We start from the raw sequence: 24,203 nt of genomic DNA, 5'->3' as shown, positions 1-24,203 counted from the left end.
TGACCAGAAGGTTGCACTAATATCTCATATGAACCACGATTGTAACAAGCCACGCATAACGTTTCATCGTTATCTAAATGAATCAAATATCTTCAGCGCATTGCCGCCACCCACTTCTATCACGAACAGATGGTTGATTGATATGTGGGATTTAACGTCCCAAAACCACCATACGATTATGAGAGACGCCGTAATGGAGGACTCCGGAAATTTCGACCACCTGGGGTTCTTTAACGTGCACCCAAATCTGAGCACACGGGCCTACAACATTTCCGCCTCCATCGGAAATGCAGCCGCCGCAGCCGTGATTCGAACCCGCGGCCTGCGGGTCAGCAGCCGAGTACCTTAGCCACTAGACCACCACGGCGGGGCAGGAACAGATGGTGTTGACATGAACCACGCGTCTGTGCCACTGGCGACAGTGCAAAACTGTGAGCCCCTTCGTGCGTGTAGCCCTTCTGAGTGTAACTGCGCACTGTTCAACTGTAAACACATGTAAAGTGACGTCTCACGGAAGCTAGTAAGAGTCGAAAATGTAATACTTTGGCAATTTCAACGAGCATCGTCATTCATGAGAACTTCACTGCTTTGCAAGGGCAGAACACATGCTTAATGAAATGTAATGTCCGATGTTAACTCTCACACAAATTTGGCAGAATTTCCGGAGCCCTTCACGACGGCGTCCATCACGTCCCTCATAATCATATTGTAGTCTTTGGACGTAACACTTACACGTGTATTGCGGATTTTTGTAACTTTGATGCATTCCTGTATTTGTTCAAACTATCTTAATCAGTGTATCATGTGTATTGTGCCTAAATTTTGTTTTTCTCGTGATGCCCCTCCTGCTTGCGCCCTTCAATGGGCTTGCAGTATGTCTTAAATAAATAAATAACACCCCAGATACTCAGTTTTAGGTTTTATTCTTTCGAAATACGACGTTCACAGTTACACGTATTCGAAATTCTTTTAGAAGTTACTGTTCACAGCTAACAATTAAAAGTCACAGTTAAAATTATCAGTATGAAGAGGAAAAGTGTAACGCCAAATGTGTGCCGCGTGCGCCCTGCTTGCGTTCGCCTAAACATAGAAAGATAATGGCCAGATAGAAGAACATGCTTTACTCGCGTCTAACGGAAAGTGTGCTGATAAATAGCGATAGTTCGTGGTATCTCGATGTTGCGGTATTTCCTTGATAACAACAATAGGCGTTAGTGGTTTCTATCACGCAGCCGGCAGTATTTGAAGCGAGTTATTGTCGTTTGTTGAGACTGCTTTTGTTTACAGAAGGAGTTAGATCTAAATATTTGCTGCAAGCTACTTTCCAGGCTGCCTTTCTTTTTACTGACTCATGCGGAAACACGCGCATGAATGCCACCACGTGAACGCTTTTCGCGCGACCAAAAATGAGTGGCCAGCCGCCAGGAGGCGTCGAGATGTACACTTCATTTCAAAGTTTGACTACTTATCGTGCATATGTCGGGTTCCGTTCACGCGTCTCATTTCTCTAGACACTTCGTTTGCTGCACGAGCAATCTTCCGCCGGTACGCCCACCTCCGCTCATTTTGAAAGCGTCGACTCGCTACTGGGGTAAGCACCTTTACTTTTTGTGCCGAAATTATTTTTGCCTGTTTCTCGCTCTAAATACATTTATAGGAAGAAGCCTGTTTTGTTGCTAGTGTATTTTGATTGTGCAGCACACAATATGCCCTACTGGAATCAGCTGAGGCTGGCTTAGCAAGCGACAGTTTTAACAAAGTTATATAATAATAATAATAATAATAATAATAATAATAATAATAATAATGACATTGTGGATTCACGTTCCAAAACCACGATGTGGATATGTGAGACGCCGTAGTGTGGATAACACCCGAAATTTCTACCACCTGTGGTTTTTTTACGCGCACCTGAATCTCAGAATTCTCACCTAAGATAGTGCAGCACAATATTTGACGACGACAAAACGAAGAAGTACATGAGCAAATGGATGCTGGCTCCAACATTCATTATGAAACCCGCGCTGTATGAATGCACAGACTGATTTTGATAGCAAAAGAGAGGAACAAACGCGTGCATATTCAAGTAACTATATATTGCTCTGGGCTTCGTGCAAGGCAATCCACTCTTATTAAGTTTTCGATTTCACTGGCACTGAAAGATAGAGATACGATGTTGATGCTCTTGTAGCCTTTCTGTGTTATGAAAAATGCTGCCCATAGTTCACGAGCTAGAGTGCTCCTACTTCTGCTTAGGTTTTGGATTTTTATTGTTTTCGAGGGGTGCTTCTGTGTCTGCAAACGCTGCCATGGGCGGGTACGTTCTGGCATAATACCAACCTATCTCCGAACGACCGTTTATGCTCCTTGGCACGATGGTTCATGCAGAAACCCAGTCTGATTAACATGAACTTCAAAAGGTGGCATGTTTGTGTCACATAAAAGGCACACCCATGCCATACCGTGCATACGTCTCCGCATGCCTTGTTTAACAGCCGGGGATCACCTGTTTTTTACTGAAGATTTTGGGGCACGTTTTGTTATTTATGAGCGGTATATAAGACCATCGCGGCCCCACACTTGTCGCCAATCTTTTTAATACGGTGAGCAAGCCTATCCTTGCATGTGGCGCATAACCACTGGTTTTTGCGAAGTCAAGCTCTTGTCTCTAATCTTTTTTTTTTTTGTTTCCCCTTGCAATTTTATAAAACAGACCCCATTGCAGCGGTCGAAATGTGGCCACAGTACTACGTTTTTCATGGTCTCGCTCCTTCACTTTTATAACTATAGTATCATGTGAGAGCAAGACATGAGTACTGCCGTCTCCACCGAAACGTTCGATTGGATTCTCTGCAGCTTTTGACTAGGTCAATCAAGCTAAAACGTTTTCTCTACTTGAGGGTGATAACACAACCTTCTCCGTACTTGATCTTAGAACACCTTTAAATAGCATTCAGTGCTAAAAGGTTAAATACGACGTTCGAAATTTTAAAGATGAGGATGGAGTTTCTGAGCTTTGAACGTCTGGCGCATTCTTTTAGCGTTATAAGCTGTTCAAAAATGAACTTCTCCCGCATGCCTTTAGCACAGTAACTGTTCAAAAATGTTCCATCTCAAACAAATCCCAGGTTTCTCTTCTCGATAATAGAACTTAATCTCTTTTTACGTTATTGATGATATCTCCTTCGGGCCACACACTATGAGGCTACAAGAGCCATGAACTCGCGGCCAAGCACACCTCAGGACTGCAGAACCTGTAACGTAACTCCGCAGCGCGACCGCTTCCCGCTGGGTGCCGCTGACACGCAGAAAATGGCGACAGAGTTCTTTTCGTGGTAGTCGCTGTTATCACTCGAGTAAATTGGTTGAGCCACAATCTATCACAGATTTTTTTTCTCACTGATCCTCGTACAGGTTTTCAACATCGAAGTTGTCACCAGTAGACATTACGGCATAGCCTGTTGGAGTTTCAACTTTGTCATTTTTTTACATTTGTCACGTGGTTGCCCGCCGTTTTGCTGATAATAAATATTTATTCAGTGTTATCGTTAATATATTTGTGAATAAAAAATTTCAAACCACATTCTTTTTTATTTCCCAGCCCTTTAATTTGTGCACGGTGCGAAGAAGTTGAAAGGTTTATGCTCGTGCACTCCGCTAATAACGACGCAGTCGAAAATTATAACAGCCCAACCGAAGACGAAAACCAAATCCAAACGTGCTCACAGTTTCTTTCTTTTTTTATTCTAAAGATGCATTTTAGTGGTAAATATTTAACGTTAAGCGCTGGAGAAAACTGTCATTCGTGCGACATTTGCTTTTGTACTGTACGTGTACATTTTACTTAATTCAGATTCTTTTGTTCGATTTTATTACGATGTGTGATCATCAGCTGCTATGGATGTATATTTTTTTTTCTAGAGACAACTTCAGTAGGGATACTTAAACAAAGTAGTTTAGCCTCAAAAGTGTGCTTTTCCTTATGTGTAATAAACTTTCAAACAGCGATACCATGCGTCCAAAATTTCAGGAGACATACTTATCACTCTGACCAAGCGCTCGGGGTGCTTTAAGGGGGATCGGTGATGGCGCTGTGTAGAAGTATTTGCTTTTCGCAGAAGTAATTCTCTGACGGGTGATAGTATGATACAGGTATTTCTCTGAAAGGACTCTTTCAGTGTATGCCGCATCACGCCCACTTTGCTTTTTTTTATATTTGGCATCACGCGTACGTCAACTATACTGTTGCCTTTCTTATACGTCCTTCCGTTGTCAGTGTAGATGATCAAGCAGAAACGACGCCTGTATGCCAGTGTTCTCAATACTTGTAACAATGATTCAATCGATATTTTTAACTTAGTTTTGTGACATGCTTCTCGTGTCAAAATGAATGAAATATTGCTCGACATACCCCTGAGAGAGTTTGTGAGTTTTCAACTGACCAATAAAAGGATAGGGTCCTTAGTTTTGTCACAAGAAGTAAGAGCTGGCGCTTACAGCAGACGTTCGGCGAGAAATGTTTATCACTTAAAAATTTTTGCATTAGTTGTCTCAACAGCCAGCCTCACAGACGATTACATTTCAGGACGCTCCAATGTTATATTTACGCATTAGCGCAATGTGAGTTCATACATTTATCTTGAGAACAAAATTGTGCCAAATTTATTTAAGAAACACACATAAATACCCCAACTTTATTGTAGCCCACTCACGAGGCCATGTTTCTCCTCTACTATGTTATTCGTCATGGTACCTTTTAGCAATTCAGAAAACCATGATTGCGACCTGCTAGCATTTCGTCTTTCTTGTGAATACTTCTTAATATCGATGTAATATGCAACACCAACACGCTAGTCACTTAGTTCTTCAACCACAGAGCTTACCTATAACGGCTCATGTAACTAGTGCTATTGCTCTAGCGTATCGATCGTCTCCATTCAGAAGCTCAAAAGAACCTCTTGCGAACATGGTTCTTGTTGTCAACGACGCCTCATTTTTGCACTGATGAGGCATAGAACTTCTTCACCTCTATAAAAATGTGGTAAAGGCAACACACACCTCGAGATTCTACTATGCATCCGCAAAATAAACAAATCTATTTTTATGAGCGCAATTCGTTTCTTGGCGTGACATTACACTTTCGATGATCGTATAAGAAATTTTAAGAACAGAAAATTGATACGCTTGAAGCAGCCAAGAATATTGTCGTCAAATTTGTATGCGCACCACCAATGTGCGGTGCAACAACGTACCGTACCGCACATACCCGATACCCCACCGTTTCCGAAATCGTCGAAGTTGCTCCTCAAGGAGGCAACACCCTTGTAATCTCACACTTGAAACTCAGCGCCCTCGCTCACGACCTCCCTGCTTTGCCGTCGCGTTGTGAAACGGTGGGAAAGTACCAGCGAGGTTGTCTACAGTGCTTCGTATCCCTTCACGTTCTACTGGCACCGTTCAAAAACGTAGGTGTCGTTTCTTTCTCGAAAACATAGTCTGTTATCGTGTGCGCAATTGTTCCTTTAACCAGCGGCAGCCAGCTGTAGTATCAGTTTTTTATGACACGTTAGTGAACCTGACGAGCATAACACCGTGAATTGGGTAACTCGTAATATCTTCATCTTGCATTCTTAATTATTATAGACATCTTTAAAAGGGTGTAACGAATACTTAGGAGTAAAATGGATTGTGCGTGGCCGAGCCTGTGACTGACGTGATATATCACGTCGGTATGTACTAACAGTGCAGTAATAGCAATGCGTTTTTATAGTATCCTTGTTCGCAGTGATAATAGAGACTTCATCCTATTGTTGCTGTTTTATTTCCGGACACCTCACCCTTCCGCTGGCAAAGCACGAAACATTAATATTCTCACGCCGCTGAAAAAAATATATGAAGTACGCGACCTCGCCTTGAGGTATTTATACGTCCCACCACGTGGGTTACGCACCCACGTTTGTCATGGAAGTTCGTCGCAGGCGCTCCAAAACACCATTTTACTACGCTTGTGCGAATATTTCAAAATTTAAAATAACGAACTAAACAGCATTGTGTTCTATGCAGTACTGAAATCTAAGTGTATATTATAAATAACGAATGTTTTTGCACAGTTTTCATTAGTAACCGCCTGTGGAAAAACTTAAAAGGAAAGTAACGTTAGAACGCAGATGGGTAACGTGTCTCCTCTGACCAAGCCTCATGTAAGCCAAGGCTTTACGATGCTATCCTCGCTAATAATATATGCAGCATGACCAGACTTTTGCTTAAAACTTCACTATTCACCAAAGCGACTAAGTGATCAATTCATTATCTTTCTTATAACATTCGTGATAGTTCTGACTCACGAATATTGCTTACAATCTGTATATTCAATTCAGTTTAAAAGTTCTTGTGAAAGTAGCACCTTGAATACTCTAATGACTACTTCATTTTTCAACCATGCTATTGCAAAATATTTTAGGGCTCTGCTTGCGTCGGTATTCAAGCTTGCCTCTGTTTACACAATTGTGTTATTTTTGTCGGTTAAAAGTAATCGTAATGTTTTTTTTTGAAAGAATGCCAATGTTCGCTTTAGATAAAACGTTGTGTATCTTTTAGCTGTTTTGAAAACTGTCATGATAGAGAGTAACACTGAAAATGATTGCCTTTCTCTTCGAATATACTATTACAAGAAAACTATTTTATTTGGTGTCATCGCTATTTTATTTGTGTTCGAATAACTTGATAGTTTTGCGGATTGGGCATCCCAACAATTTACTGACCTTTCCAGGTTTTCAGCCTAGTTCACTGTGCATGCCGCTTAGCTGTAAGTTTTGCACAGAGTACCACTCGCTATACCCTAATTTACAGAGGGCCGGGTGTCAATGCCACCATATCGGGATGCGAACCTTTGTGTTTGGCTTCTTTAACTACTAAACAAACAGTGTTATGGTAGACGCATACGCATGAAACGGTTCATTTGGTGCATACGTTGTTTCATGACCTTATTGATACACGTCATCATATACGAACACAAGAAAGCAATGCTTTGACAGCCCAAGCTGACAGTGCCCAGGTGTCTGAAAAGTAAAGAAATTGCGTTGGCGTTTGGGCTCGTCACGTTTACTGTGTGTGTCACCGCCTTCTGTAGCTTTTTGGTCCTTGCAGAAGCAGTCGCCAATACCTGACTGTTCTGGCACACGGCTTCCATTATGGCTATATGGATAGAAACAAAATGGCTTTTTTGCGTGGGATTTATCTGTTTAAATAAAGGTTGCAAACAGCAATAAATATTGACTAACGTTTAAAAAGAGCCTTATGATTGCGCGGAATACGCTGAGTCTTTCCAGAAACCGTTCTATGCTTTCTTACGGTGGCTACTACAGTTGCAAGGTGCCCATTCCACCATAAATCAACACGATTTTGCGAACTAAGAAACTATCTACTACGCCCCTATTCAACACTCTGCGTCCCCGCTACACGCCTTTGAGGCATTATGTTGTTCGGGCTATGGCTGATAATTGGATGGATACAAAAAAATTAAATAATAATGTCCTTCGGAACGCACTCACGTATCAGACCGCTAGTACGTCGGTATGACGATGAATTACGCCTAAACCTTTGTAAATTGTAGGAAGCTTCAAAACGCCCATTCGTGATACGGTTCGCATTCAGTGACACCCTATGTAATTTTACTCTTTCGGCACGCTTCGTTAATACAATAGCGTTTCAAGGCTCGTTTCACAAAAGGCAGTGACTATGATGACGGGGCCCGTCAACTCAGTACTATCATTAGAGTGACGGGGCCTGTCAGTGCAGTACTATCGTTATAGTGACGGGGCCCGTCACCGTAGTGAAATTGTGATTACAATGATGGGGCCCGTCACCGTGTAGTGAAATCGTAACAGTGACGGGGCTCGTCATAATACCAATCCAGCTATAGCAACGAGCTCCGTCACCGTAAAGCAATGACTACGGTGAGGGGGCTCGTTACCATAGTCTAATGATAGAAATGAGAGGGGGGTGGGGGCGTTGCCGTATTTGTAGTCGTTTTAGACGCCATCGTCTGGCTGTGGTAATGGCGCTGTACGTTGACGCGCAGTTGGGATATGGTTGTGCCGCAGGTTGTCAGTTCAAATCTCGTTAAGGATTTTTTTTCTTTCCTGTTTTGTAATAATAATGTTTCAATATTGACGTTACTGCTTTCAAAGAGTCGCCATTTTGCTTTTTTTCAAGAAAACCTCATCACTGTTTGTGCTGGTTTTTAGCCCTACCACGTTGATTTCTCGTGGCGCAGTGGGTACGTTGTTGTTGTGCAACTCCAGTTCGAGTCGCGCTGACCAAATTAACTTCTCTCTTTCTTTTCTGCTTTCAATATAGTTTCGAGTAATGTTGCATATTTTAAAGGCAGCATTCTACAGTGGAGTGGTGGGAGCAGCCGCTGGCCAGCGAGCACCTGGACGATCAGCTGAGTAGGGGTTCTTACTGACGGGCCCAGTTCGCTGAGTAACGATTGTACTGAGTTAACAGGCCCCCGACACCTTAGTCACTGCCTTCATAGAAGTTCCAGTGTCGGAACTTGTGCGCGGAATAAAGCGACAAGTTTCATGAAGTGCTGTGTAGACATCTTGTGAAATCAGGTTCGAAGATGAACGTTTGAAAGAATTATATCACCAGTGATTAAAAACAAACAAGGAGCCGCTTAAAGGTGAAAAAAAAGGATGTTTTTACTTTGAATCAGTACGATGGGTGGTGTCACTGTTTCAGCTATAAATCGAATAATATGCGCACTTCTTCAAATAAATAGATATTTTACTGTCGATTAGCAGATCACGCTAAATGTATTGGTATGACAAGCCTGTTTTTTTTCATCCATGGAATTGTTTTACTGACGATTATGTTCCGATCAGCAGTGAGACACAACGGTGAGCAATGATGGAGGTTGCGAAAGCGCTGGTCACCATGCTGTTCGTCGGCTTGCTGAATACCGAGGCTCAAGACATGCACGTGGAGAGGATTACCGCAGAGGGAAGAATCCTGGGGCGAGTGGTGTACACACTTGGAAAGGCCGTCGAGGAGTACCGGGGCATACCGTTCGCTGAACCACCGGTTGGCCACCTCAGGTTCAGACCTCCAAAGCCCAAGGCAGCTTGGGAAAGAACCCTAAACGCAACTGGAAGGTCTACAGCGTGTCATCAGGTGGGCCAATATTCAACTCGCGTTCATCTATAGTTTGTATTCTCTATTCATTAACAATAACGTAGTATCTGGTGTTTTACACCCCAAAACCGCAATATGATTATGAAGGATGCCGCAGTGGATGGCTCCGAAAGTTTTGACCATCCGGTGTTCTTTAACTTGCTGTGATGTCACATAACACACGCGCCTCAACCATTTCACCTCCACTGAAATGCGAACGCCGCAGCTGGGATCAAATCTCTGAATATGGGTCCGCAGCATAGCACAGGAACTCCTGATCCGCCTTGATGAACATATTCTCCATTTGCGAGAGCGTATGTTCGTCATGATCCTGGTAACACCCACTGGAAAGCAAATACTTCTCTCGCGATCTTTTTTTTTTTAAGTTAGTCCGCTCATGTGCTACCTGTTGCCACATTACAGCAATCTTGTTAGTCCAACTTGACCATCTTTCGCGCCTTCTGGCGTCAATCCGGGGCACGTCGACTCGTTTCAAGTGTCAATTTTTATGAAAGAGAACACGGGAGCACGTGGCCTGCATGCTCCGGTGGCTGCTGGCAGCGCGTTCAAACGGGAGTGAGAGCAACCACAGTTTTTTTTCGCATCTTCTCCCGGCGAGCAAAACAACCATTCGTTGCTGATATGAAACCAGCAGCAAGAATGCTAACCCCTCCCCTTTCAAGGTCATTACGCGGGTGCCGGTAATCGCTTTGAAAGAGAAGGGGCTGCACTCTTGCCGTTCTATATTAATCGCCTTGAAAGAGAAGGGGCTGCACTCTTGACGTTCTATATCAGCAGTGAATGGTTGTTTTGCTCGCCGCGAGATGACGCGAAAAGTGAGTGTGGTTGCTCTTGCTTCCGCTTGAACGCGCTGCCAGCAGCCACCGGAGCGCGCAGGACACGCGTCGCCATGTTCCCTTTCGTAAATATTGACACGTACAGCTGTCAGCTTTCATGAAAACGTTGATTTTTAACCTTGTAATGCCTACAGCCTACAGCATCATATCTGCAACATTAGGCTCCGAACTTCGCATTGTCCTGATTTGTGCAGAAGAACCCAACACAAATTCCTGGTGATAATCGGCCTATACAAAGTGATGTTTCTGTTGTGGAGGGTTTATAGTACAATGAAGTTTTAATTAGCTGATAAATTAATCAATCTATGTGTCGATTAAAACTCCACTGGTCTTTTGAGATATGATATCCGCAATGTGTGGCCCAGCTGACACAGGACCATGAAATGCCCAAACTCGGCTCTGTACCAGGAAAACAAAAGTATAAGAAAATGACATTGTTAAATGCCTCCTATAGGGCTTTCTGGTGTAGGCTTTTGTGTATTAAATGAATTGTGTGCTCAGCAGAAGGCACAAAAAAGTACGAAATAATCTTGACGTTGTTTGTGTAGGTGTTTCCTATTTGTCCTGTTACGCACACACATACCCAAACGTGATGAGCGCATACAAAGAGCGTACGCATTGCATTGCTAATCATTAGTTCACACCAAGAAGTATTTACACTACGTTTTCAAAACTTATTTTAGTTTATTACTGTGCCCTGAATCACAACATGATATGCGCTTTTATTCAAATGCTTGCACAAGATATTGTGACGTTTCCATGGCCGTTCTGCACCATGTCTCCGCTGGTGACGGACAAGTGGTCATGTTGGAATTTTTTGCGCCTGGCATCATCACAATCAACCCAGCAGGCCACCCAAGAAGTGCTCCACGTAGCAGCAGACACATGCGCTAATGGAGAAATAGATATAAATTTTCGTTTTAAAAAGTCACAGCTTTGCCACAAAGGCGATGCAATAAACGCGATAACAACAAATTGGAAGGTCACGTGCAGAATTGCAAGCGCATTGAAACAAGTCCTGCGTTGCTCACGCACAAATGATGCACAAAACGTTCTCACAGTTACATAAAAACACGAATAAGCGTCTCAGTTGTCAGACCGCTGCGTATGAAAAGCGTGCATCTTTCGCGAACGGAGACCCCTCAACGATCGTAGTGACATTTGTGCACCCGCGAACTGCAACAGAATTGTCCCGGTGAAAGTCCAAAGCCATCAAAAACATACGATCTTCCCCATCGCGAGATAAGAGCTCGCTAGTGAGCCTAAACCTACCTTCCCTCCGCGGGTCAAAGCACGCGTGAAATAAGAGCGCGCATCACCACACCGTCACGAAGCGGCGCGCGTGCTCATTGCGCCATCATGCTAGTAATGCTGAAAAGACGATAGTTTCCCACGAGATGCGATTCACCAGCTGTAAGTGGTCGATATAAATAGCTTGCCGTTCGATTGTTGACGGACGAGCTCCTCAGTGGTTAACACTTTACACTCACGTGTCAGAGGTCCAAGGCCCGAGTTCGATTCTGTGCGCCGAAATCTATTTCTGCGTTTTTTTATTTCTTGAGTTCTCATATATATATATATATATATATATATATATATATATATATATATATATATATGTATATATATATATATATATATATATATATATATATATATATATATATATATATATATATATACGGTCATAATGTCAACGCCGGCGGGCAAGATCGAGCTGATAGTGTCCTTATGTCCTTATAAATGCTATTGACACAAAATGATGATTGATTAATTTATATGTGTGGGGTTTAACGTCCCAAAACCACCACATGATTATCAGAGACGCCGTAGTGGAGAGCTCCGGAAATTTCGACCACCTGGGGTTCTTTACCGTGCACCCAAATGTGAGCACACGAGCCTACAACATTTCTGCCTCCATCGGTAATGCAGCTGCCGCAACCTGCGTATCAGCAGCCGAGTACCTTAGCCACTAGACCACCGCGGTGGGGCATTGACAGAAAATGAGTCCATAGCATTAGGCACTGACCATCACCCCTGGCCGTCGGCCGGAATCCCTTGAGACACGGCAGCAGTAAGATCTTGAATGATGATGTTTGTTTGGACGTGGGGTCTGTACTGCGGAGCAGGGTTTAACAAAATTCTATAGTGTGTGAACTATTGTTCTTACTCATACATTTCCACACCATGTGGGCCAAATTTACTTTGAATATTCAGTCTTCTTGGCTGATTAAGCAAGACGTTTCGTTTGTTTTAAGATGGTGAGGGGCTTTTTATGACACATGAAAAAAATTACAGTGCAAGGCAACGCAAGGGCAGACAAAGTGCTGTCCCGTGTTCTTTGTCTGTCTGTGTGCTGCTTTGCACAAAATTTTTTTTCGTCAATGCCTGGCCGAGCTGGGCAGCAGATCCGCCTCGAATCCCACCTTGGTCCGTCAGTAACTTGGAGCGACAATGGCACGGCCTCATCAGCTGCCATCACGTCATCCTTCCCTTCAATTTCAAAATGAAATTGAAGGGAAGGATGACGCATCGGCATTTGCTAACCTGCACACTTGCTTAGAACCGTGTCTGTGTGCAGCTGGTTCGTACCGCAGAGTGAACTCGTTCTTTAAGAATGCTGTTGCTGCCAGTTTTAAAGCCCCTCTTTCTCTTTTTTGCAGACGCGACGCAGGCACGTTAGCTTAGCTGAGGGTCATGAGAAGTCAAGGAGTTAATACAGCGAGTTAAACAAGCACAGCGCTTTGCGCAAAGCAGCCTAGCTGAAGCCACTGCAACTTCCAGCCGTATACAGAGCATACACTCCCACCCCACTCCCAATCAGCCTACCCTTGCTCTGCAACCGCCTCTCCAGAAGCAGACAAGATTAGAGGCTCTCTATGAGTGCGTAGGAACAGAGAATATTGGGCTGAGCACGGGTGATGCCCCTACGCGATGCACTTTTAATGCAAACAGTAGTGGGAAGCGCGGTTGTAAGAGCTGCTTAGTCCAAGTGTTATCTATTGTACACCTTTGAGTTGTGAACGTGTGTACGTAGGCAAAAGAGGAAGCAGTGTAAACCAAACACTTGAGGAACACCATAACAACTCAGGAAAAGCTATATCTGGTCATTTGAGAATTTCCTGTCAAAGGTGTGAAGGCACCCCGTGTTTCAAAATATATCTTTAATAGGGCGCGTGACAGAACTACGCGTGAATTCATTGAAGCCCACCAATTTGACTAAATGAAAAGAAGAGTTTTGAGTGTGGCTACTGTAGCCTTCTGAGCCAAAGAAAATAGGAATCTCGAATCGTCGCTTTGACGTTGGCGGATGCAGATTGTCGTGATCAGTGACCCAGCGTGCCTGAGCGCTGCTGCATTTTTACAGGTTTTCTAGGTCTTCTCCATTTATCTTATTGTACAAATAGCATGTGTGATCGCGAATGAAACATAAGTTGCAAGGTAGCACTGCGAGCGTGTGTGTCTCTTTCCTGTATCATTGTCGTGGTGTGCTATAGACATGAGAATGAGGCACCCCAACCAACTTGATAAGGTAAAGTGTTTGAGCAAGTAGCCCAAGCGGAAGTTTAGCCGCCATGCTCACGCGACTGACCTCTGCGTTACTGAGGATAACGCTTCCGTGGAAGGTTGTTTGTTGCCGGATTCGGCAGCGGTGGCAGGAAGGATACGTGTGCTTATTCACTTTTCATTAGGCGCGGAGCACTGCTGTATTCAGCAGTGGTTACGTTGTGATGCATCACAGGTTCAATGTGAGAGCTCTGCGCGTGTGTGAAAGAGAGGGCGCATGCAGCGTTGGGGCGAAATACAAAAGCAGTGGCACCGTTCAACGTTTCTTTGGAAGCCAAAGTTCAAAGTCATCGTGATTGCCATTTGTGACGTCATTCATCTCGCTCACTCATGAAGCAGTCTTCCTCAGTAGTTCACTTACGCACTATCACTGTGATCCCAGAGTCATTGTGCTGCTACCTACGTACGTTACGTCATCAAAATGTTTTTGTGCCCTCGGCACATTATTTCAGCGTCGTCAGACAACGTGTCCCTGTAGTCATCTTTTTCATCAGCGGGTCATCCCATTACTGTCGTCATTCCATCATGGTGAGGCGGTTGTCATTTAGTTTTTTCACGGCTGCCCGCTGGGGTGGAGCAGCGGTTATTGTGCTCGGTTACTCATCCGAAGGTCATAGGTTTGATCACGACAAAGTTCAATTATCAGCCTATATATAACTAAGTTGGACACATCCACCACATAACGGCATCAAATACAGTGGATTCTTTTATTATTTGAACTCACAGCACGCGCCGAAGTTAACAGACTTCCGATCGTCAATTTCTTTATGAAAGAGTGCATTCCTATTGATTTTTGGCCTTAAGCCACCAAAGAGAGCGTGACTTGATCAATTCTATTATACCCTTCGGTATTCCCTTTCACACAGGTGACAGTACCCGGGATCACACTAGATGGTGCTACAATTACAGAGGACTGCCTGCACCTCAACATGTGGGTTCCCAAAAGCGCAATTGATGCTATCTCTAGGCGACCTGTTCTAGTGTGGATACATGGAGGAGGCCTCACATTTGGCACTGCTAACGAGAGAATATACAATGGATCTGTGCTTTCAGCCCTTGGAGATGTGCTTGTGGTCGCAATGAACTATCGACTTGGCATCCTTGGCTTCATGAACGCCAACACTCCCGAGGCGCCGGGTAACGTTGGTTTCTTGGATCAGAATATGGCACTGAGATGGGTGCATCGAAATATCGAATATTTTGGCGGAGACAGAGAACGAGTTACATTATTTGGGGAAAGCGCAGGCTCAATTAGCACGCACGCCCATATCCTGTCCCCTGTGAGTAAAGGTCTTTTCAAGAGGGCCGTGCTGATGAGCGGAATTATGTACAGCATCGACAATTGGGAGACGGTCGAAGAGAGCATGGCTAAAGCAGACAAAGTAGCTTTTGCAGTTGGCTGCTCTCGTCAAGGTAGCATGAGTCTATCGTCCAACCCGGAAGAGATTGTTGACTGCATGCGACGCATACCAGCAGCCCAACTCTTCAATGCTTCAGTGGATGTCGCGGCGCCGAAATTCGCTCCATTCAGCGCCACCTATTATAACGAGTTCTTTCCCCGAAATCCACTGGTGGCAGTCAAGCGTGGTTTCTTTCCAGAAGTCGATGTAATAGTGGGAGTAACTTCCGACGAGGCGGCTGGCCTCCTTCTTCTTCCTCCAGCAAAGGAACTCCTGGTGGAAGACCTCAACGCCTCTTCAACCAAAGAGATCACCGATTCCCTTCGTGCTGCAATGTGGAAATTTATGAAAGGTGACCTGCCATATGTGCTGCAAAAGTACGAAGACGATGTGACTGAGGGTGATCGAAACTCTCTACGGCGGCAGCACATTAATTATGTATCCGACCGACTGTTCAACTGCCCCGTCCAGTTTTTTTCGGAGCAACACAGCAAAAAGGAAAACAAGGTGTTCGTCTACGTGTTCAACCAGAAATGGTCTAAATTCTCTTTCCCTGGATGGATGAGAGTGCCTCACGCCTTCGACCTTCCGTTCGTATTCGGTCAACCTTACGCCGAGGATCCCAGTTCCGTGGATGGCCGCATGAGCGAGGCCGTTATTAGGATGCTGAGAAGCTTCAGTGAAAATGGGTGCGTATATGATCAATTACATTTTGATTCACACATGTACCTAAAATGCTAATTTCACACCAGCGTTTCCCTGTTGTGACTGTCGGTTTTCTGCCTCGTTGTGATCTGTGTTCTCGTAGAGGCTCAACTCTGTTTTTCTCGTGACAACAATATGCCATCACAGTTACAGCCAAACAGTCAAGCAAAAATGTTCAAACAGTTGAATAAACAGTTAAATAACTTTTAGCCCACCTAACACGCTCAAGAACATTTACAACCAGTTTAAAAACAGCACATTTTCTCTAACACAGAGAACATGCTCATCTGATTAGATATCATTCTAACTCAGGCAATTCATGATACCCATATTTAATCTCAAAAAATTAATTTGAGGTATTGTATAGGCAGTTATCTCTAATAGTGGAAAGGGACACTGAAAAATACGTTCACTGCGAAGATGAGGGGAAAATGTGGGAATGACATCAACTACTTCTTCAGTACCCACAAGCTCTATTCACTTGAAAAAGCTTTAATGCTCCAAGTGAAAGTTCATGAAAGAGTGTCATTATCTGACTTGGCCAATGAGCTTATAGATCTTGAGCTTGTCTCAAAACATTCGAACTTTGAAACATTTTCATGCTGATATACATTACTAAATTGCTTTAGTAAGCTGGTATATAGCGTTCTCACTGTTACGGGTGTCCACACTTTGCCCACCCATTATCTAAACTCTAAAGAAGCCAACAAGCAGCTATATTTCTGGATCGACCCTACATACAGAGAAAGTTCGTTGTTACGTTTCCCATTAGAACTGGAAGGCAAAACGAATATTGCAAAAAGTGCACGAACCAAAGGCGTTAAAAAATTACGCCAGCGACCACTAAAGGGAACAAGTAACATTTGAAGGAGCGTGAGGGTGGATATGAGGTTGCGTTCACACTTTGGCGTTAAGGCGTTCATGCCTTGCCCACACTATGACTGTGTGTAATATTTGTTGCTGGTATTCGTCCGGAACTTCTTGTCGAAGCACGTCAAACGCGTTCATCACCACGCCACGTGGAAGCACAAGGGTTCATCGCACTTCTTCAGAATCTCGCTCCCCGGCTCCTTCACGTGATCACTGAGAGAGTGTAAGGAGGAAAGCCCATACATTTTACCCAACTCCTTAAACAGGTCGGAACGCGCTATAGCACGTGGGTGCGTTTTGGCGTGGCTTGGATGAGCTATGTGCATGTGTAGTAAGGGTTGTTACACCGCTCTCCGGATGGAACTCCGTCATAAGCTGCTCCGCATATAAAAAAATGTCAGTTTGTACTATGCCACAGAATCCTTTAAACAGCGATAGTGGACGATCTAGTTGTTTCTAGGTTGCTTCTAGGTCATTGATAGGTTTCAGCTAGATGCTAGGTTCCTACGTCGATTGATAGCGCAGAAAGGTTTTGGTTAAACCATACCCAGTTACAGACACGATACGTCCTTGTAGCATGCCTTCCGTCGTTCCGGAGTCTTCTCGCTGCCGCTGTAACCTTTTTGTTTCCTACATTGTTCTGTCGTTGAACATACTCGTAGTCGTCGCCTCAAAGTTGTCGCTTCACAGCCATTCGTACGGCTAACTGTTGCCCTCCTCTTTAGAGAATGTTTTGAGCAGTAATATTTACACAATTTTGCGGCATGCACCCATTTATGATGGTGACGTTTTTTCTTATAGGTGTCGTAGTAACAGCTAACCATTTCATTAGCTGTTTTCTTTTCTATTTCTAGTGAACCGGGGTTTGGTAGTGATGCTGAATCAATTTTTTTGTCTCTTATACATTAATGAATCGTGTTGTTTCATACAACTTGTGGCTACCTTAAACAGCTTCACATATAAAAGGAGAAAAACGCGTGTACTCCGTCAGAAACTCACTCTTAGTGAGCAACGTTGGAGCAGCTGCTGGTTTCGCTCCATTTTTCGCTGCAAAAAAAAAAATCCAATGAAAGATCTTGTCGCACACTCGACGCACCTGCGCTCTCAGTGGCTTTGAAACGTGTTGATTATGGCTTGAAGGGAAGCAGTTCTGGTTAGTGTGCTTGCGAATAAACGTAGTTTCTAGATATGCCTGTCAAGATCCGATTTCGCGTTCGTATCTCGAGCAAGATTGTGTTCGTTATAAACGCATTACTGTACAATATTTTCACTAAACCTTTGGCGGAAATAGAACGAAAAGCATAGGAGGAAGTCCTGACTCTTATCAACGAGACTCCCCAATACCTACTCTTAGTGCCGATGCAGTCGTACATTTCAAGCTGAAACAACGCAATATATTACCAGATCATCTGCTGCTTTAGGCATCGCAGCTCCCTTTCTAGCCCATTGATACCTGCCAAAGGCACTGGCTGCACGACCAAGATGCTCGCGAAGCTCGCGAGCTGGCAAACATCACCGGGCTGAGGAAACGCCGCCAGCCAGCCGGAGCCCCGGACGTTCAATCCGAGAGACAAAAGGGACCGAGATGGGGCGATCAGACCTGTCGAAGCTAGGGCAAGCTTAGTGTGTTCCGGGAACGAGCGAGCATTACGGGCTGGGCGTAGCCGCTGTTCCTGTGGTGCTTGAGCATGTGGGCCAGGAGCCGAGATTGTGGCCTCAGTGTCACGTGTCAGAGGCCCCGGCACAACGCGAGCTACGACCGTGATCGTGGAGCCACGTCCCAGTCGGTTGTCGCCAGCGCGGGCCTGTGCGTTCTCTTCTCGTACACGCACCTTCGCATGACTCCATCACGCACCTCTCCACGTCGTGTCGGCTTCGTCGCTACCCTACTGCGGTACTGTGAGTGACGCTCGACGGGCTTATACGTCAAGACGCGACGAAACTTTCGCGTGTGGATTAAAGACTCCAGATGAGGACTTCAGAGATATTTGGTTTGTTCAGTCAGACGTTGTTTGTGCAATTGTGTGTGTCAAGTCGACAAATGTTTCTTGTTCGTCACTTGCTTTTCCTTCATATGAGATCCAAGAATACCACAGTTGTTGCGACTGGTCGCAAATGGTCGCACTTATTCGCTTTTGCCACGAGGCGGCTACTTTGGTTCATGCTCTCGATGCTCGATTTTTCAGTTGGGCTACTGCTGTCACAAACCCAAAAACCAGTAACAGGATAGCAGTTTACGTTAAGGGGCCGTCACAATTATAGCCGTTATCAAGCAGGCGTGAAATCTTTGTGGTGAGTGGTATAAGTCGCACGTGTTCGTGAACACCATTCACCCTGAGTATTTTTTCCACCAGTCGCAAGCGGTTGCACTACCAATAGTGGTCGCAGTTGTTAATGAACCTCAAACATTATAATAAAAGACGCGCTCTAAGCACGAAGAATATAAATAACACAAGCTGGAGTGCTGCGTCCTGTGTAATTTCCAAATCAACGTACATGGTGCACTTATTTCATTAGGAACCTTTACCATAATGTCTATCTGGCAATGAGCGTTTAGGAGTTTGCACCTAGAGGCAAACACTCCATAATATTCTAACTCCTGCATACGTGCGAAGGCAGCACACATATTACCAAAATCAGCTGAAACAACCACGATTGTAAGAAAAAGTGCAAGTGTATTGTCACAAAAAAAATTGGCAGATCCCACGTACAGTGGGAATCGATGATTTGCGAAGCACGAATAAGAAATCTTGATATGTCACTTTAAAATCAACACAACGTTACGAGGTGGAGGTAAATGATGCCGTACATGACTTACATGTCATTATTATCATGTTTGGATGTGTTGTATACCTTCGTCATTTATTCACATCACGTGATACCAAATTTAGTGCATGTGGAGCTAGCGAAATGACCGCAATCACGCTATGAGCGTGGTATGTGTTCAAGTTCTTACATGACACGTGTGTCAGGATTATCATATTTGCACCAGTAATATATTTCGTCATTAATTGACACACGTAACACCCAATTTGGTATATGTGGAGGTAGCAAAAGGGCCGTGAGCACATCATGAAGAGCCCAATATGCCCAAATGTAGCGTTGACGCGCGCGCAACCTGGGCACAGCGATTCTACGTTGGCAAAACGCGAGCACTCTGTAGTCTGATGCCAGGCGCGACCAACGTGACCAGCGTGCGTCTGCGCGGCCCGACGGCAAGCGGCGTGATATTCGCGCCGATGCTTTACCCAGACAACACTTCTCCCTCTTTTCGTGACGAAGGGATGGTGGACGCGCTGAAACGCGCATGCATCAAAGCAATGCAGCGCAGCGCATGCCTGCGAATATATGGAAGGACCGGTGCCTGGTGTGGCAACGCCGGCGAGCACGCCCGCCACGTCACGTTGAAATGTATTGGCGTCTCGACTGTGGCCTGTAGTCATGTTCTCACATGAAACGCATCTCATGATTATCATAGTTGCACCAGTCGCAGACCTTCGTCATCCATTGACGTCACGTAATACCAAATTTGGCATATGTGAAGCTAGCGAAACGGCCGGGAGTGCATCATGAGTGTTGCATGTAGTCATGCTGTTACATGACAAGCATGTCGTGATTATCATGTTTGGATGAGTAGTTTACCTATGTCGTCCGTTCGCGTCGCGTAATACCGAGTTTGGTACATGTGAAGCTAGTGAAACGGCCGCGAGCGCATTATGAGCGTAGTATGTAGTCATGTTGTTACATGACGAGTATCTCATGTTTGTCATGTTGGCACCAGTATCATACCTTCATGAACCATTCACGTCCCGTAATACCAAATTTGGTATAGGTGAAGCTAGCGAAACGGCCGCCAGCGCCTCATAAGCGTGGCATGTAGTCGTGTTCTTACATGATACTCATCTAATTATGTTTGCACCAGTATCATACCTTCGTCATACATTCACGTCCCATAATACCGAATTAGGTATATGTGATGCTAGCAAAATGGCCACGAGTGCATCATGTGCGTGGCAAGTAGTGACGTTGTTACATGGCACTCAGGTCACGATTTTCATGTTTGGGTCTGTCACTTTTGTTCGCGATGCAATCATGTCATACCATACCAGTTTTGCAACATGCCATGTGAACGAAACGAACGCAAGACCTGCAGTACCATGAAATGTAAATCATGACATTCATGACATACATGTTATGATTTTCCTACACGACTAGTGAAATATGTTCTCCAAACAGTCATGTTATGCCATACCACGTTTAGTATCGATACCATTGTCGAAACGGCCAAGAGCTTAAAGTCTTAGGTGGTTAGATCGATAAATAGATACGCTCAAAGTCGCCGAAGTTCGCTAAGAAACGCTTCGCATTTAATAACATTATATTATTACGTAAAAATGACACGAGGTGTGTCGATTTAAAATCTATATTCAAAGTGATGCGTATGGCGACGACTAAGATAAAAGCAGCACGCACAACCGACAGACCACTTCCTCGTTGTCGTCTTCTAACCGCTCGTACGTCAGCTACGTAGCATTACCCCCCCCCCCCTCCGGCGATAAAAGCGCCGTCTAGGTGCACTTTAACTACTGTCTTTAGTAGGCGGGTGGTAAGGTTTTAGCCTATTGACGTGCACAACATCATTGGGTGTGGTTGCAGGCAGGCTTGTGGTCTCAGATGCAGGAATGATCTCATAGGTGACGTCGGTTACCTGGCGGATGATACGGTAAGGATCCATGTAGCGAGACAATTACTTCTCTGATAAGCCAACTCGACGAACTGGGCACCACAAGAGAACAAGAGAACCGGGTGAGAAGTGAACGTCAGCATGCCGGCTGTCGTAGATGGCTTTCTGGGTGGCTTGCGAAGCTGAAAGTCTAGAGTGGGCGATCTGACGTGCGTGGTCGGCACGAGCAGTAGCGTCGCGTGCATATTCGGTTGACGGCGTTGTAGTGGTTGGAAGTAAGGTGTCGAGTGGTAACGTCGGATCACGGCCATAAAGCAAATAAAAGGGTGAATAACCAGTGGTGTTGTGGCGCGAAGAATTGTACGCGAAGGTCACGCGAGGTAGCGCCAGGTCCTGGTCATGGTGGTTGGAAGACACATACATCGCGAGCATGTCCGTTATGGTCCGATTTAGCCGTTCGGTAAGGCCATTTGTTTGGGGACGGTAGGAAGTGGTCAGCTTGTGGAGCGTCGAGGAAGAGCGCAGAAGATCGTCGATCACACGGGCCAAAATGCGCGGCCACGATCCGCGAGTAATTGGCGAGGAGCGCCATGGTGTAGGATGACGTCGTGGAGCAAAAAGTCCGCAACGTCAGTAGCGGTGCTGGTGGGGAGCGCTCGAGTGATGGCATACCTAGTCGCGTAGTCTATAGCAACAGCGACCCACTTGTTGCCCGATTTCGACTCGGGAAAAAGACCGAGAAGATCTATACCAACACGGAAGGAAGGTTCGGTTGGGATGGAGATCGGTTGAAGAAGTGCAGCCGGGGGCGCAGTAGGTCGCTTCCTACGTTGGCATTTATCGCAGGAGGACACGTAACGGTGAACGGACCGGGCGAGACCGCGCCAAAAGAAGCGGCTACGCACGCGGTCGTACGTCCGAGATACACCCAGATGACCAGCAGTTGGTTCATCGTGAAGCTCGTGCAGCACGGTTGAACGCAACTTTTTCGGCACAAGGAGCTCCGGGCCATCTGGCTGGAGGCTACGACGGTACAGCGTGCCATTCAGGAGGACGTACATGCGAAGAGACGTGTCGTTTGGAGCAGATTCGTGACGATCAATAAGTTGTCGCAGAGAAGCATCACGACGTTGTTCATCACCAATCTGAAGAAACTGGGACATTGACATGACGCTGAGGCTAGGCTCGATGTCTGGTACATTGGGCTGATCAATAAGGTAGCGGGATAAGCAATCGGCATCCAGATGGAGACGTCCAGACTTATAAGCAACCGAGTAGGAATACTCCTGTAGGCGTAATGCCCAACGACGAAGTCGTCCAGTGGGGTCCTTCAAAGAAGAAAGCCAACACAGCGCGTGATGATCTGTGATGACACGGAAAGGGCGGCCATACAAGTAAGGACGGAATTTCGAAACCGCCCAAACAAGAGCGAGATATTTCCGTTCTGTTATAGAATAATTGCGTTCAGACTTGCGTTCAGACGTTTAGACGTAGCTATATTCTTACTGAAAGGGCATGATGTCATGATAGTCCTTTGTCCACATAAACTCTCTGGCTCGACGTATATCTACTCACATCGCAGATAAAAGCTCTTCTAGTGGAAACACGAGTTTTGTAGCCTCCGAAGCATCCCGAATGCTTATAGAATCCAACTACTTTGAGCTAATATTTTGTGCAACTTCTTTTTTACAGCATTCCTGAGCTTCCCAACTCTCAGACATGGCCACCTTACACTAACGCCTCGCGGACGACGATGCTTATGGACCATGGAAACTTCAGCGTGATGCATGGATTCCGTGCTACGTTCTGCGAACGCTGGAGATCATTGTATTAGGCTTAGCTTACATCGGCTCATATGTGTGCAAGTCGCAGCAATGGACAGTTTGCAATAATCTGCAAATCGGCTTTCCTGTAGCGCTTGTTTTCGAACCAAAAACTCTTGTTCACAGACTGCTTTTCTCGCTCATTGTGCAGCGAAGGCACGCGAGCACGTGAGTACAACAAAAATGAGCGAGAAAAGCATTCTGCGAGCAAGAGTTTCTGGTTGGAAAAGAAACCTTACAGAAAAGCTGCCTTGCAGATTATTGCAAACTGTCCATTTTCCTGCATTAAAAAGGTATAAGAAGCCTAACGCAATTACTACATTGCTAAGAAATCCTAAGGATCTGTGCATGCGAATATGCATGAACGTGTAGCAAGTCTTGTGACAATGCACTCGCACTTGAGATTTTTTTTTACGTTCAGCATATCTCGGAAAAGCAAGACTTGAACAGCCAATAAAACCAAACCTGCTTTTGTTTATCGTATAGGCAGATCATGGCTCACAGGTTGTGTTTTATTTTTGTTATATAACTCGTGTAACGAATATTATCGTGTTGCTGTGTTGCACTACTTACCTGTTTCTAGCATTACCTGGTTAATAAAGCCAATAATTGCACCTATTCTAACTGACAAAGTTATCTGGTGTGGTTAATTTTGAGAAAACTGCCTTGTATATCGGTTACATGCAACCTGTTGGAGGCCGACTACATCCATTTTATGATAATCATTAAGTGGAGATATCGCGGATTCTGGATACTCTCCATCGTGCTGACTAGCTTCTGTCAAACGAATGGTAGGTACTTCAATGGAATGGAAAAACGTTTAAAACAGAGAAAAATATAAAAAATAAAACATCTAATAAGTGTTAAAAGATCGTGGATGGGGCCCCTTGTCCAGCGCTCCTTTAGCATCAGCAGTTCACGGCGCCTGGTCCAGGAGTGCCAGTTGGGCCTAAATGTGCTCCAATATTGCTTGCAACTCATCCGCTCTCTCCCACAAGTGAACTTCGCTCTGTAAACACCGACTTACTAATACACCCGACATCAGCACCCTAGCACCAACCTCAAGGCGATTAAGGCCTTGCTAACTTGCTATAATTTAGAAATAGCATTTACTACAGCA

The 24,203-nt window shown here is 44.9% G+C and overlaps 2 protein-coding genes across 7 annotated transcripts in view; one reads left to right on the top strand and one right to left on the bottom strand.

Moving 5' to 3' along the window:
* Nucleotides 1-1,257: 1,257 nt before the first annotated feature.
* Nucleotides 1,258-23,715, top strand: LOC119165487 (acetylcholinesterase). 4 transcript variants are annotated; one of them, XM_075872566.1, is made up of 4 exons: nt 1,258-1,591; nt 8,892-9,177; nt 14,468-15,690; nt 22,953-23,715. In XM_075872566.1, exons 2-4 carry the CDS (start codon nt 8,911-8,913, stop codon nt 23,092-23,094), a joined length of 1,632 nt encoding a protein of 543 aa, XP_075728681.1. In that variant the 5' UTR covers nt 1,258-1,591; nt 8,892-8,910; the 3' UTR covers nt 23,095-23,715. The 4 variants fall into 4 exon arrangements, with proteins under 4 accessions (XP_075728681.1, XP_075728680.1, XP_037273555.2 ...); XM_075872565.1 differs by having other exon boundaries at nt 8,889-9,177; XM_037417658.2 differs by lacking the exon at nt 1,258-1,591 and adding an exon at nt 5,343-5,465.
* Nucleotides 10,699-24,203, bottom strand: part of LOC119164566 (juvenile hormone acid O-methyltransferase) — a 162,962-nt gene continuing 149,457 nt past the window's right edge. For all 3 annotated transcript variants that reach the window (XM_075872568.1, XM_075872570.1, XM_075872571.1), the window contains one exon: nt 10,699-10,924. In XM_075872568.1, coding sequence (XP_075728683.1) covers nt 10,873-10,924 — 52 coding nt within the window. In that variant the 3' untranslated portion in view covers nt 10,699-10,872. The remainder of the gene's footprint in view (nt 10,925-24,203) is intronic.

Source organism: Rhipicephalus microplus, chromosome 8 (assembly GCF_043290135.1).
Source record: "Rhipicephalus microplus isolate Deutch F79 chromosome 8, USDA_Rmic, whole genome shotgun sequence".
Taxonomy (NCBI): Eukaryota; Metazoa; Arthropoda; class Arachnida; order Ixodida; family Ixodidae; genus Rhipicephalus; species Rhipicephalus microplus.
This window is presented reverse-complemented; position numbering and strand designations above follow the sequence as displayed.

What these genes read in the sequence shown, in the direction of transcription:
- LOC119165487 (XM_075872566.1), top strand. Translation starts at nt 8,911, where the DNA reads ATGATGGAGGTTGCGAAAGCGCTGGTCACCATGCTGTTCGTCGGCTTG. An exon ending in GGTCTACAGCGTGTCATCAG is followed by an intron (nt 9,178 to 14,467) that starts GTGGGCCAATAT and finishes CCTTTCACACAG; the next exon opens with GTGACAGTACCCGGGATCAC. An exon ending in AGAAGCTTCAGTGAAAATGG is followed by an intron (nt 15,691 to 22,952) that starts GTGCGTATATGA and finishes TCTTTTTTACAG; the next exon opens with CATTCCTGAGCTTCCCAACT.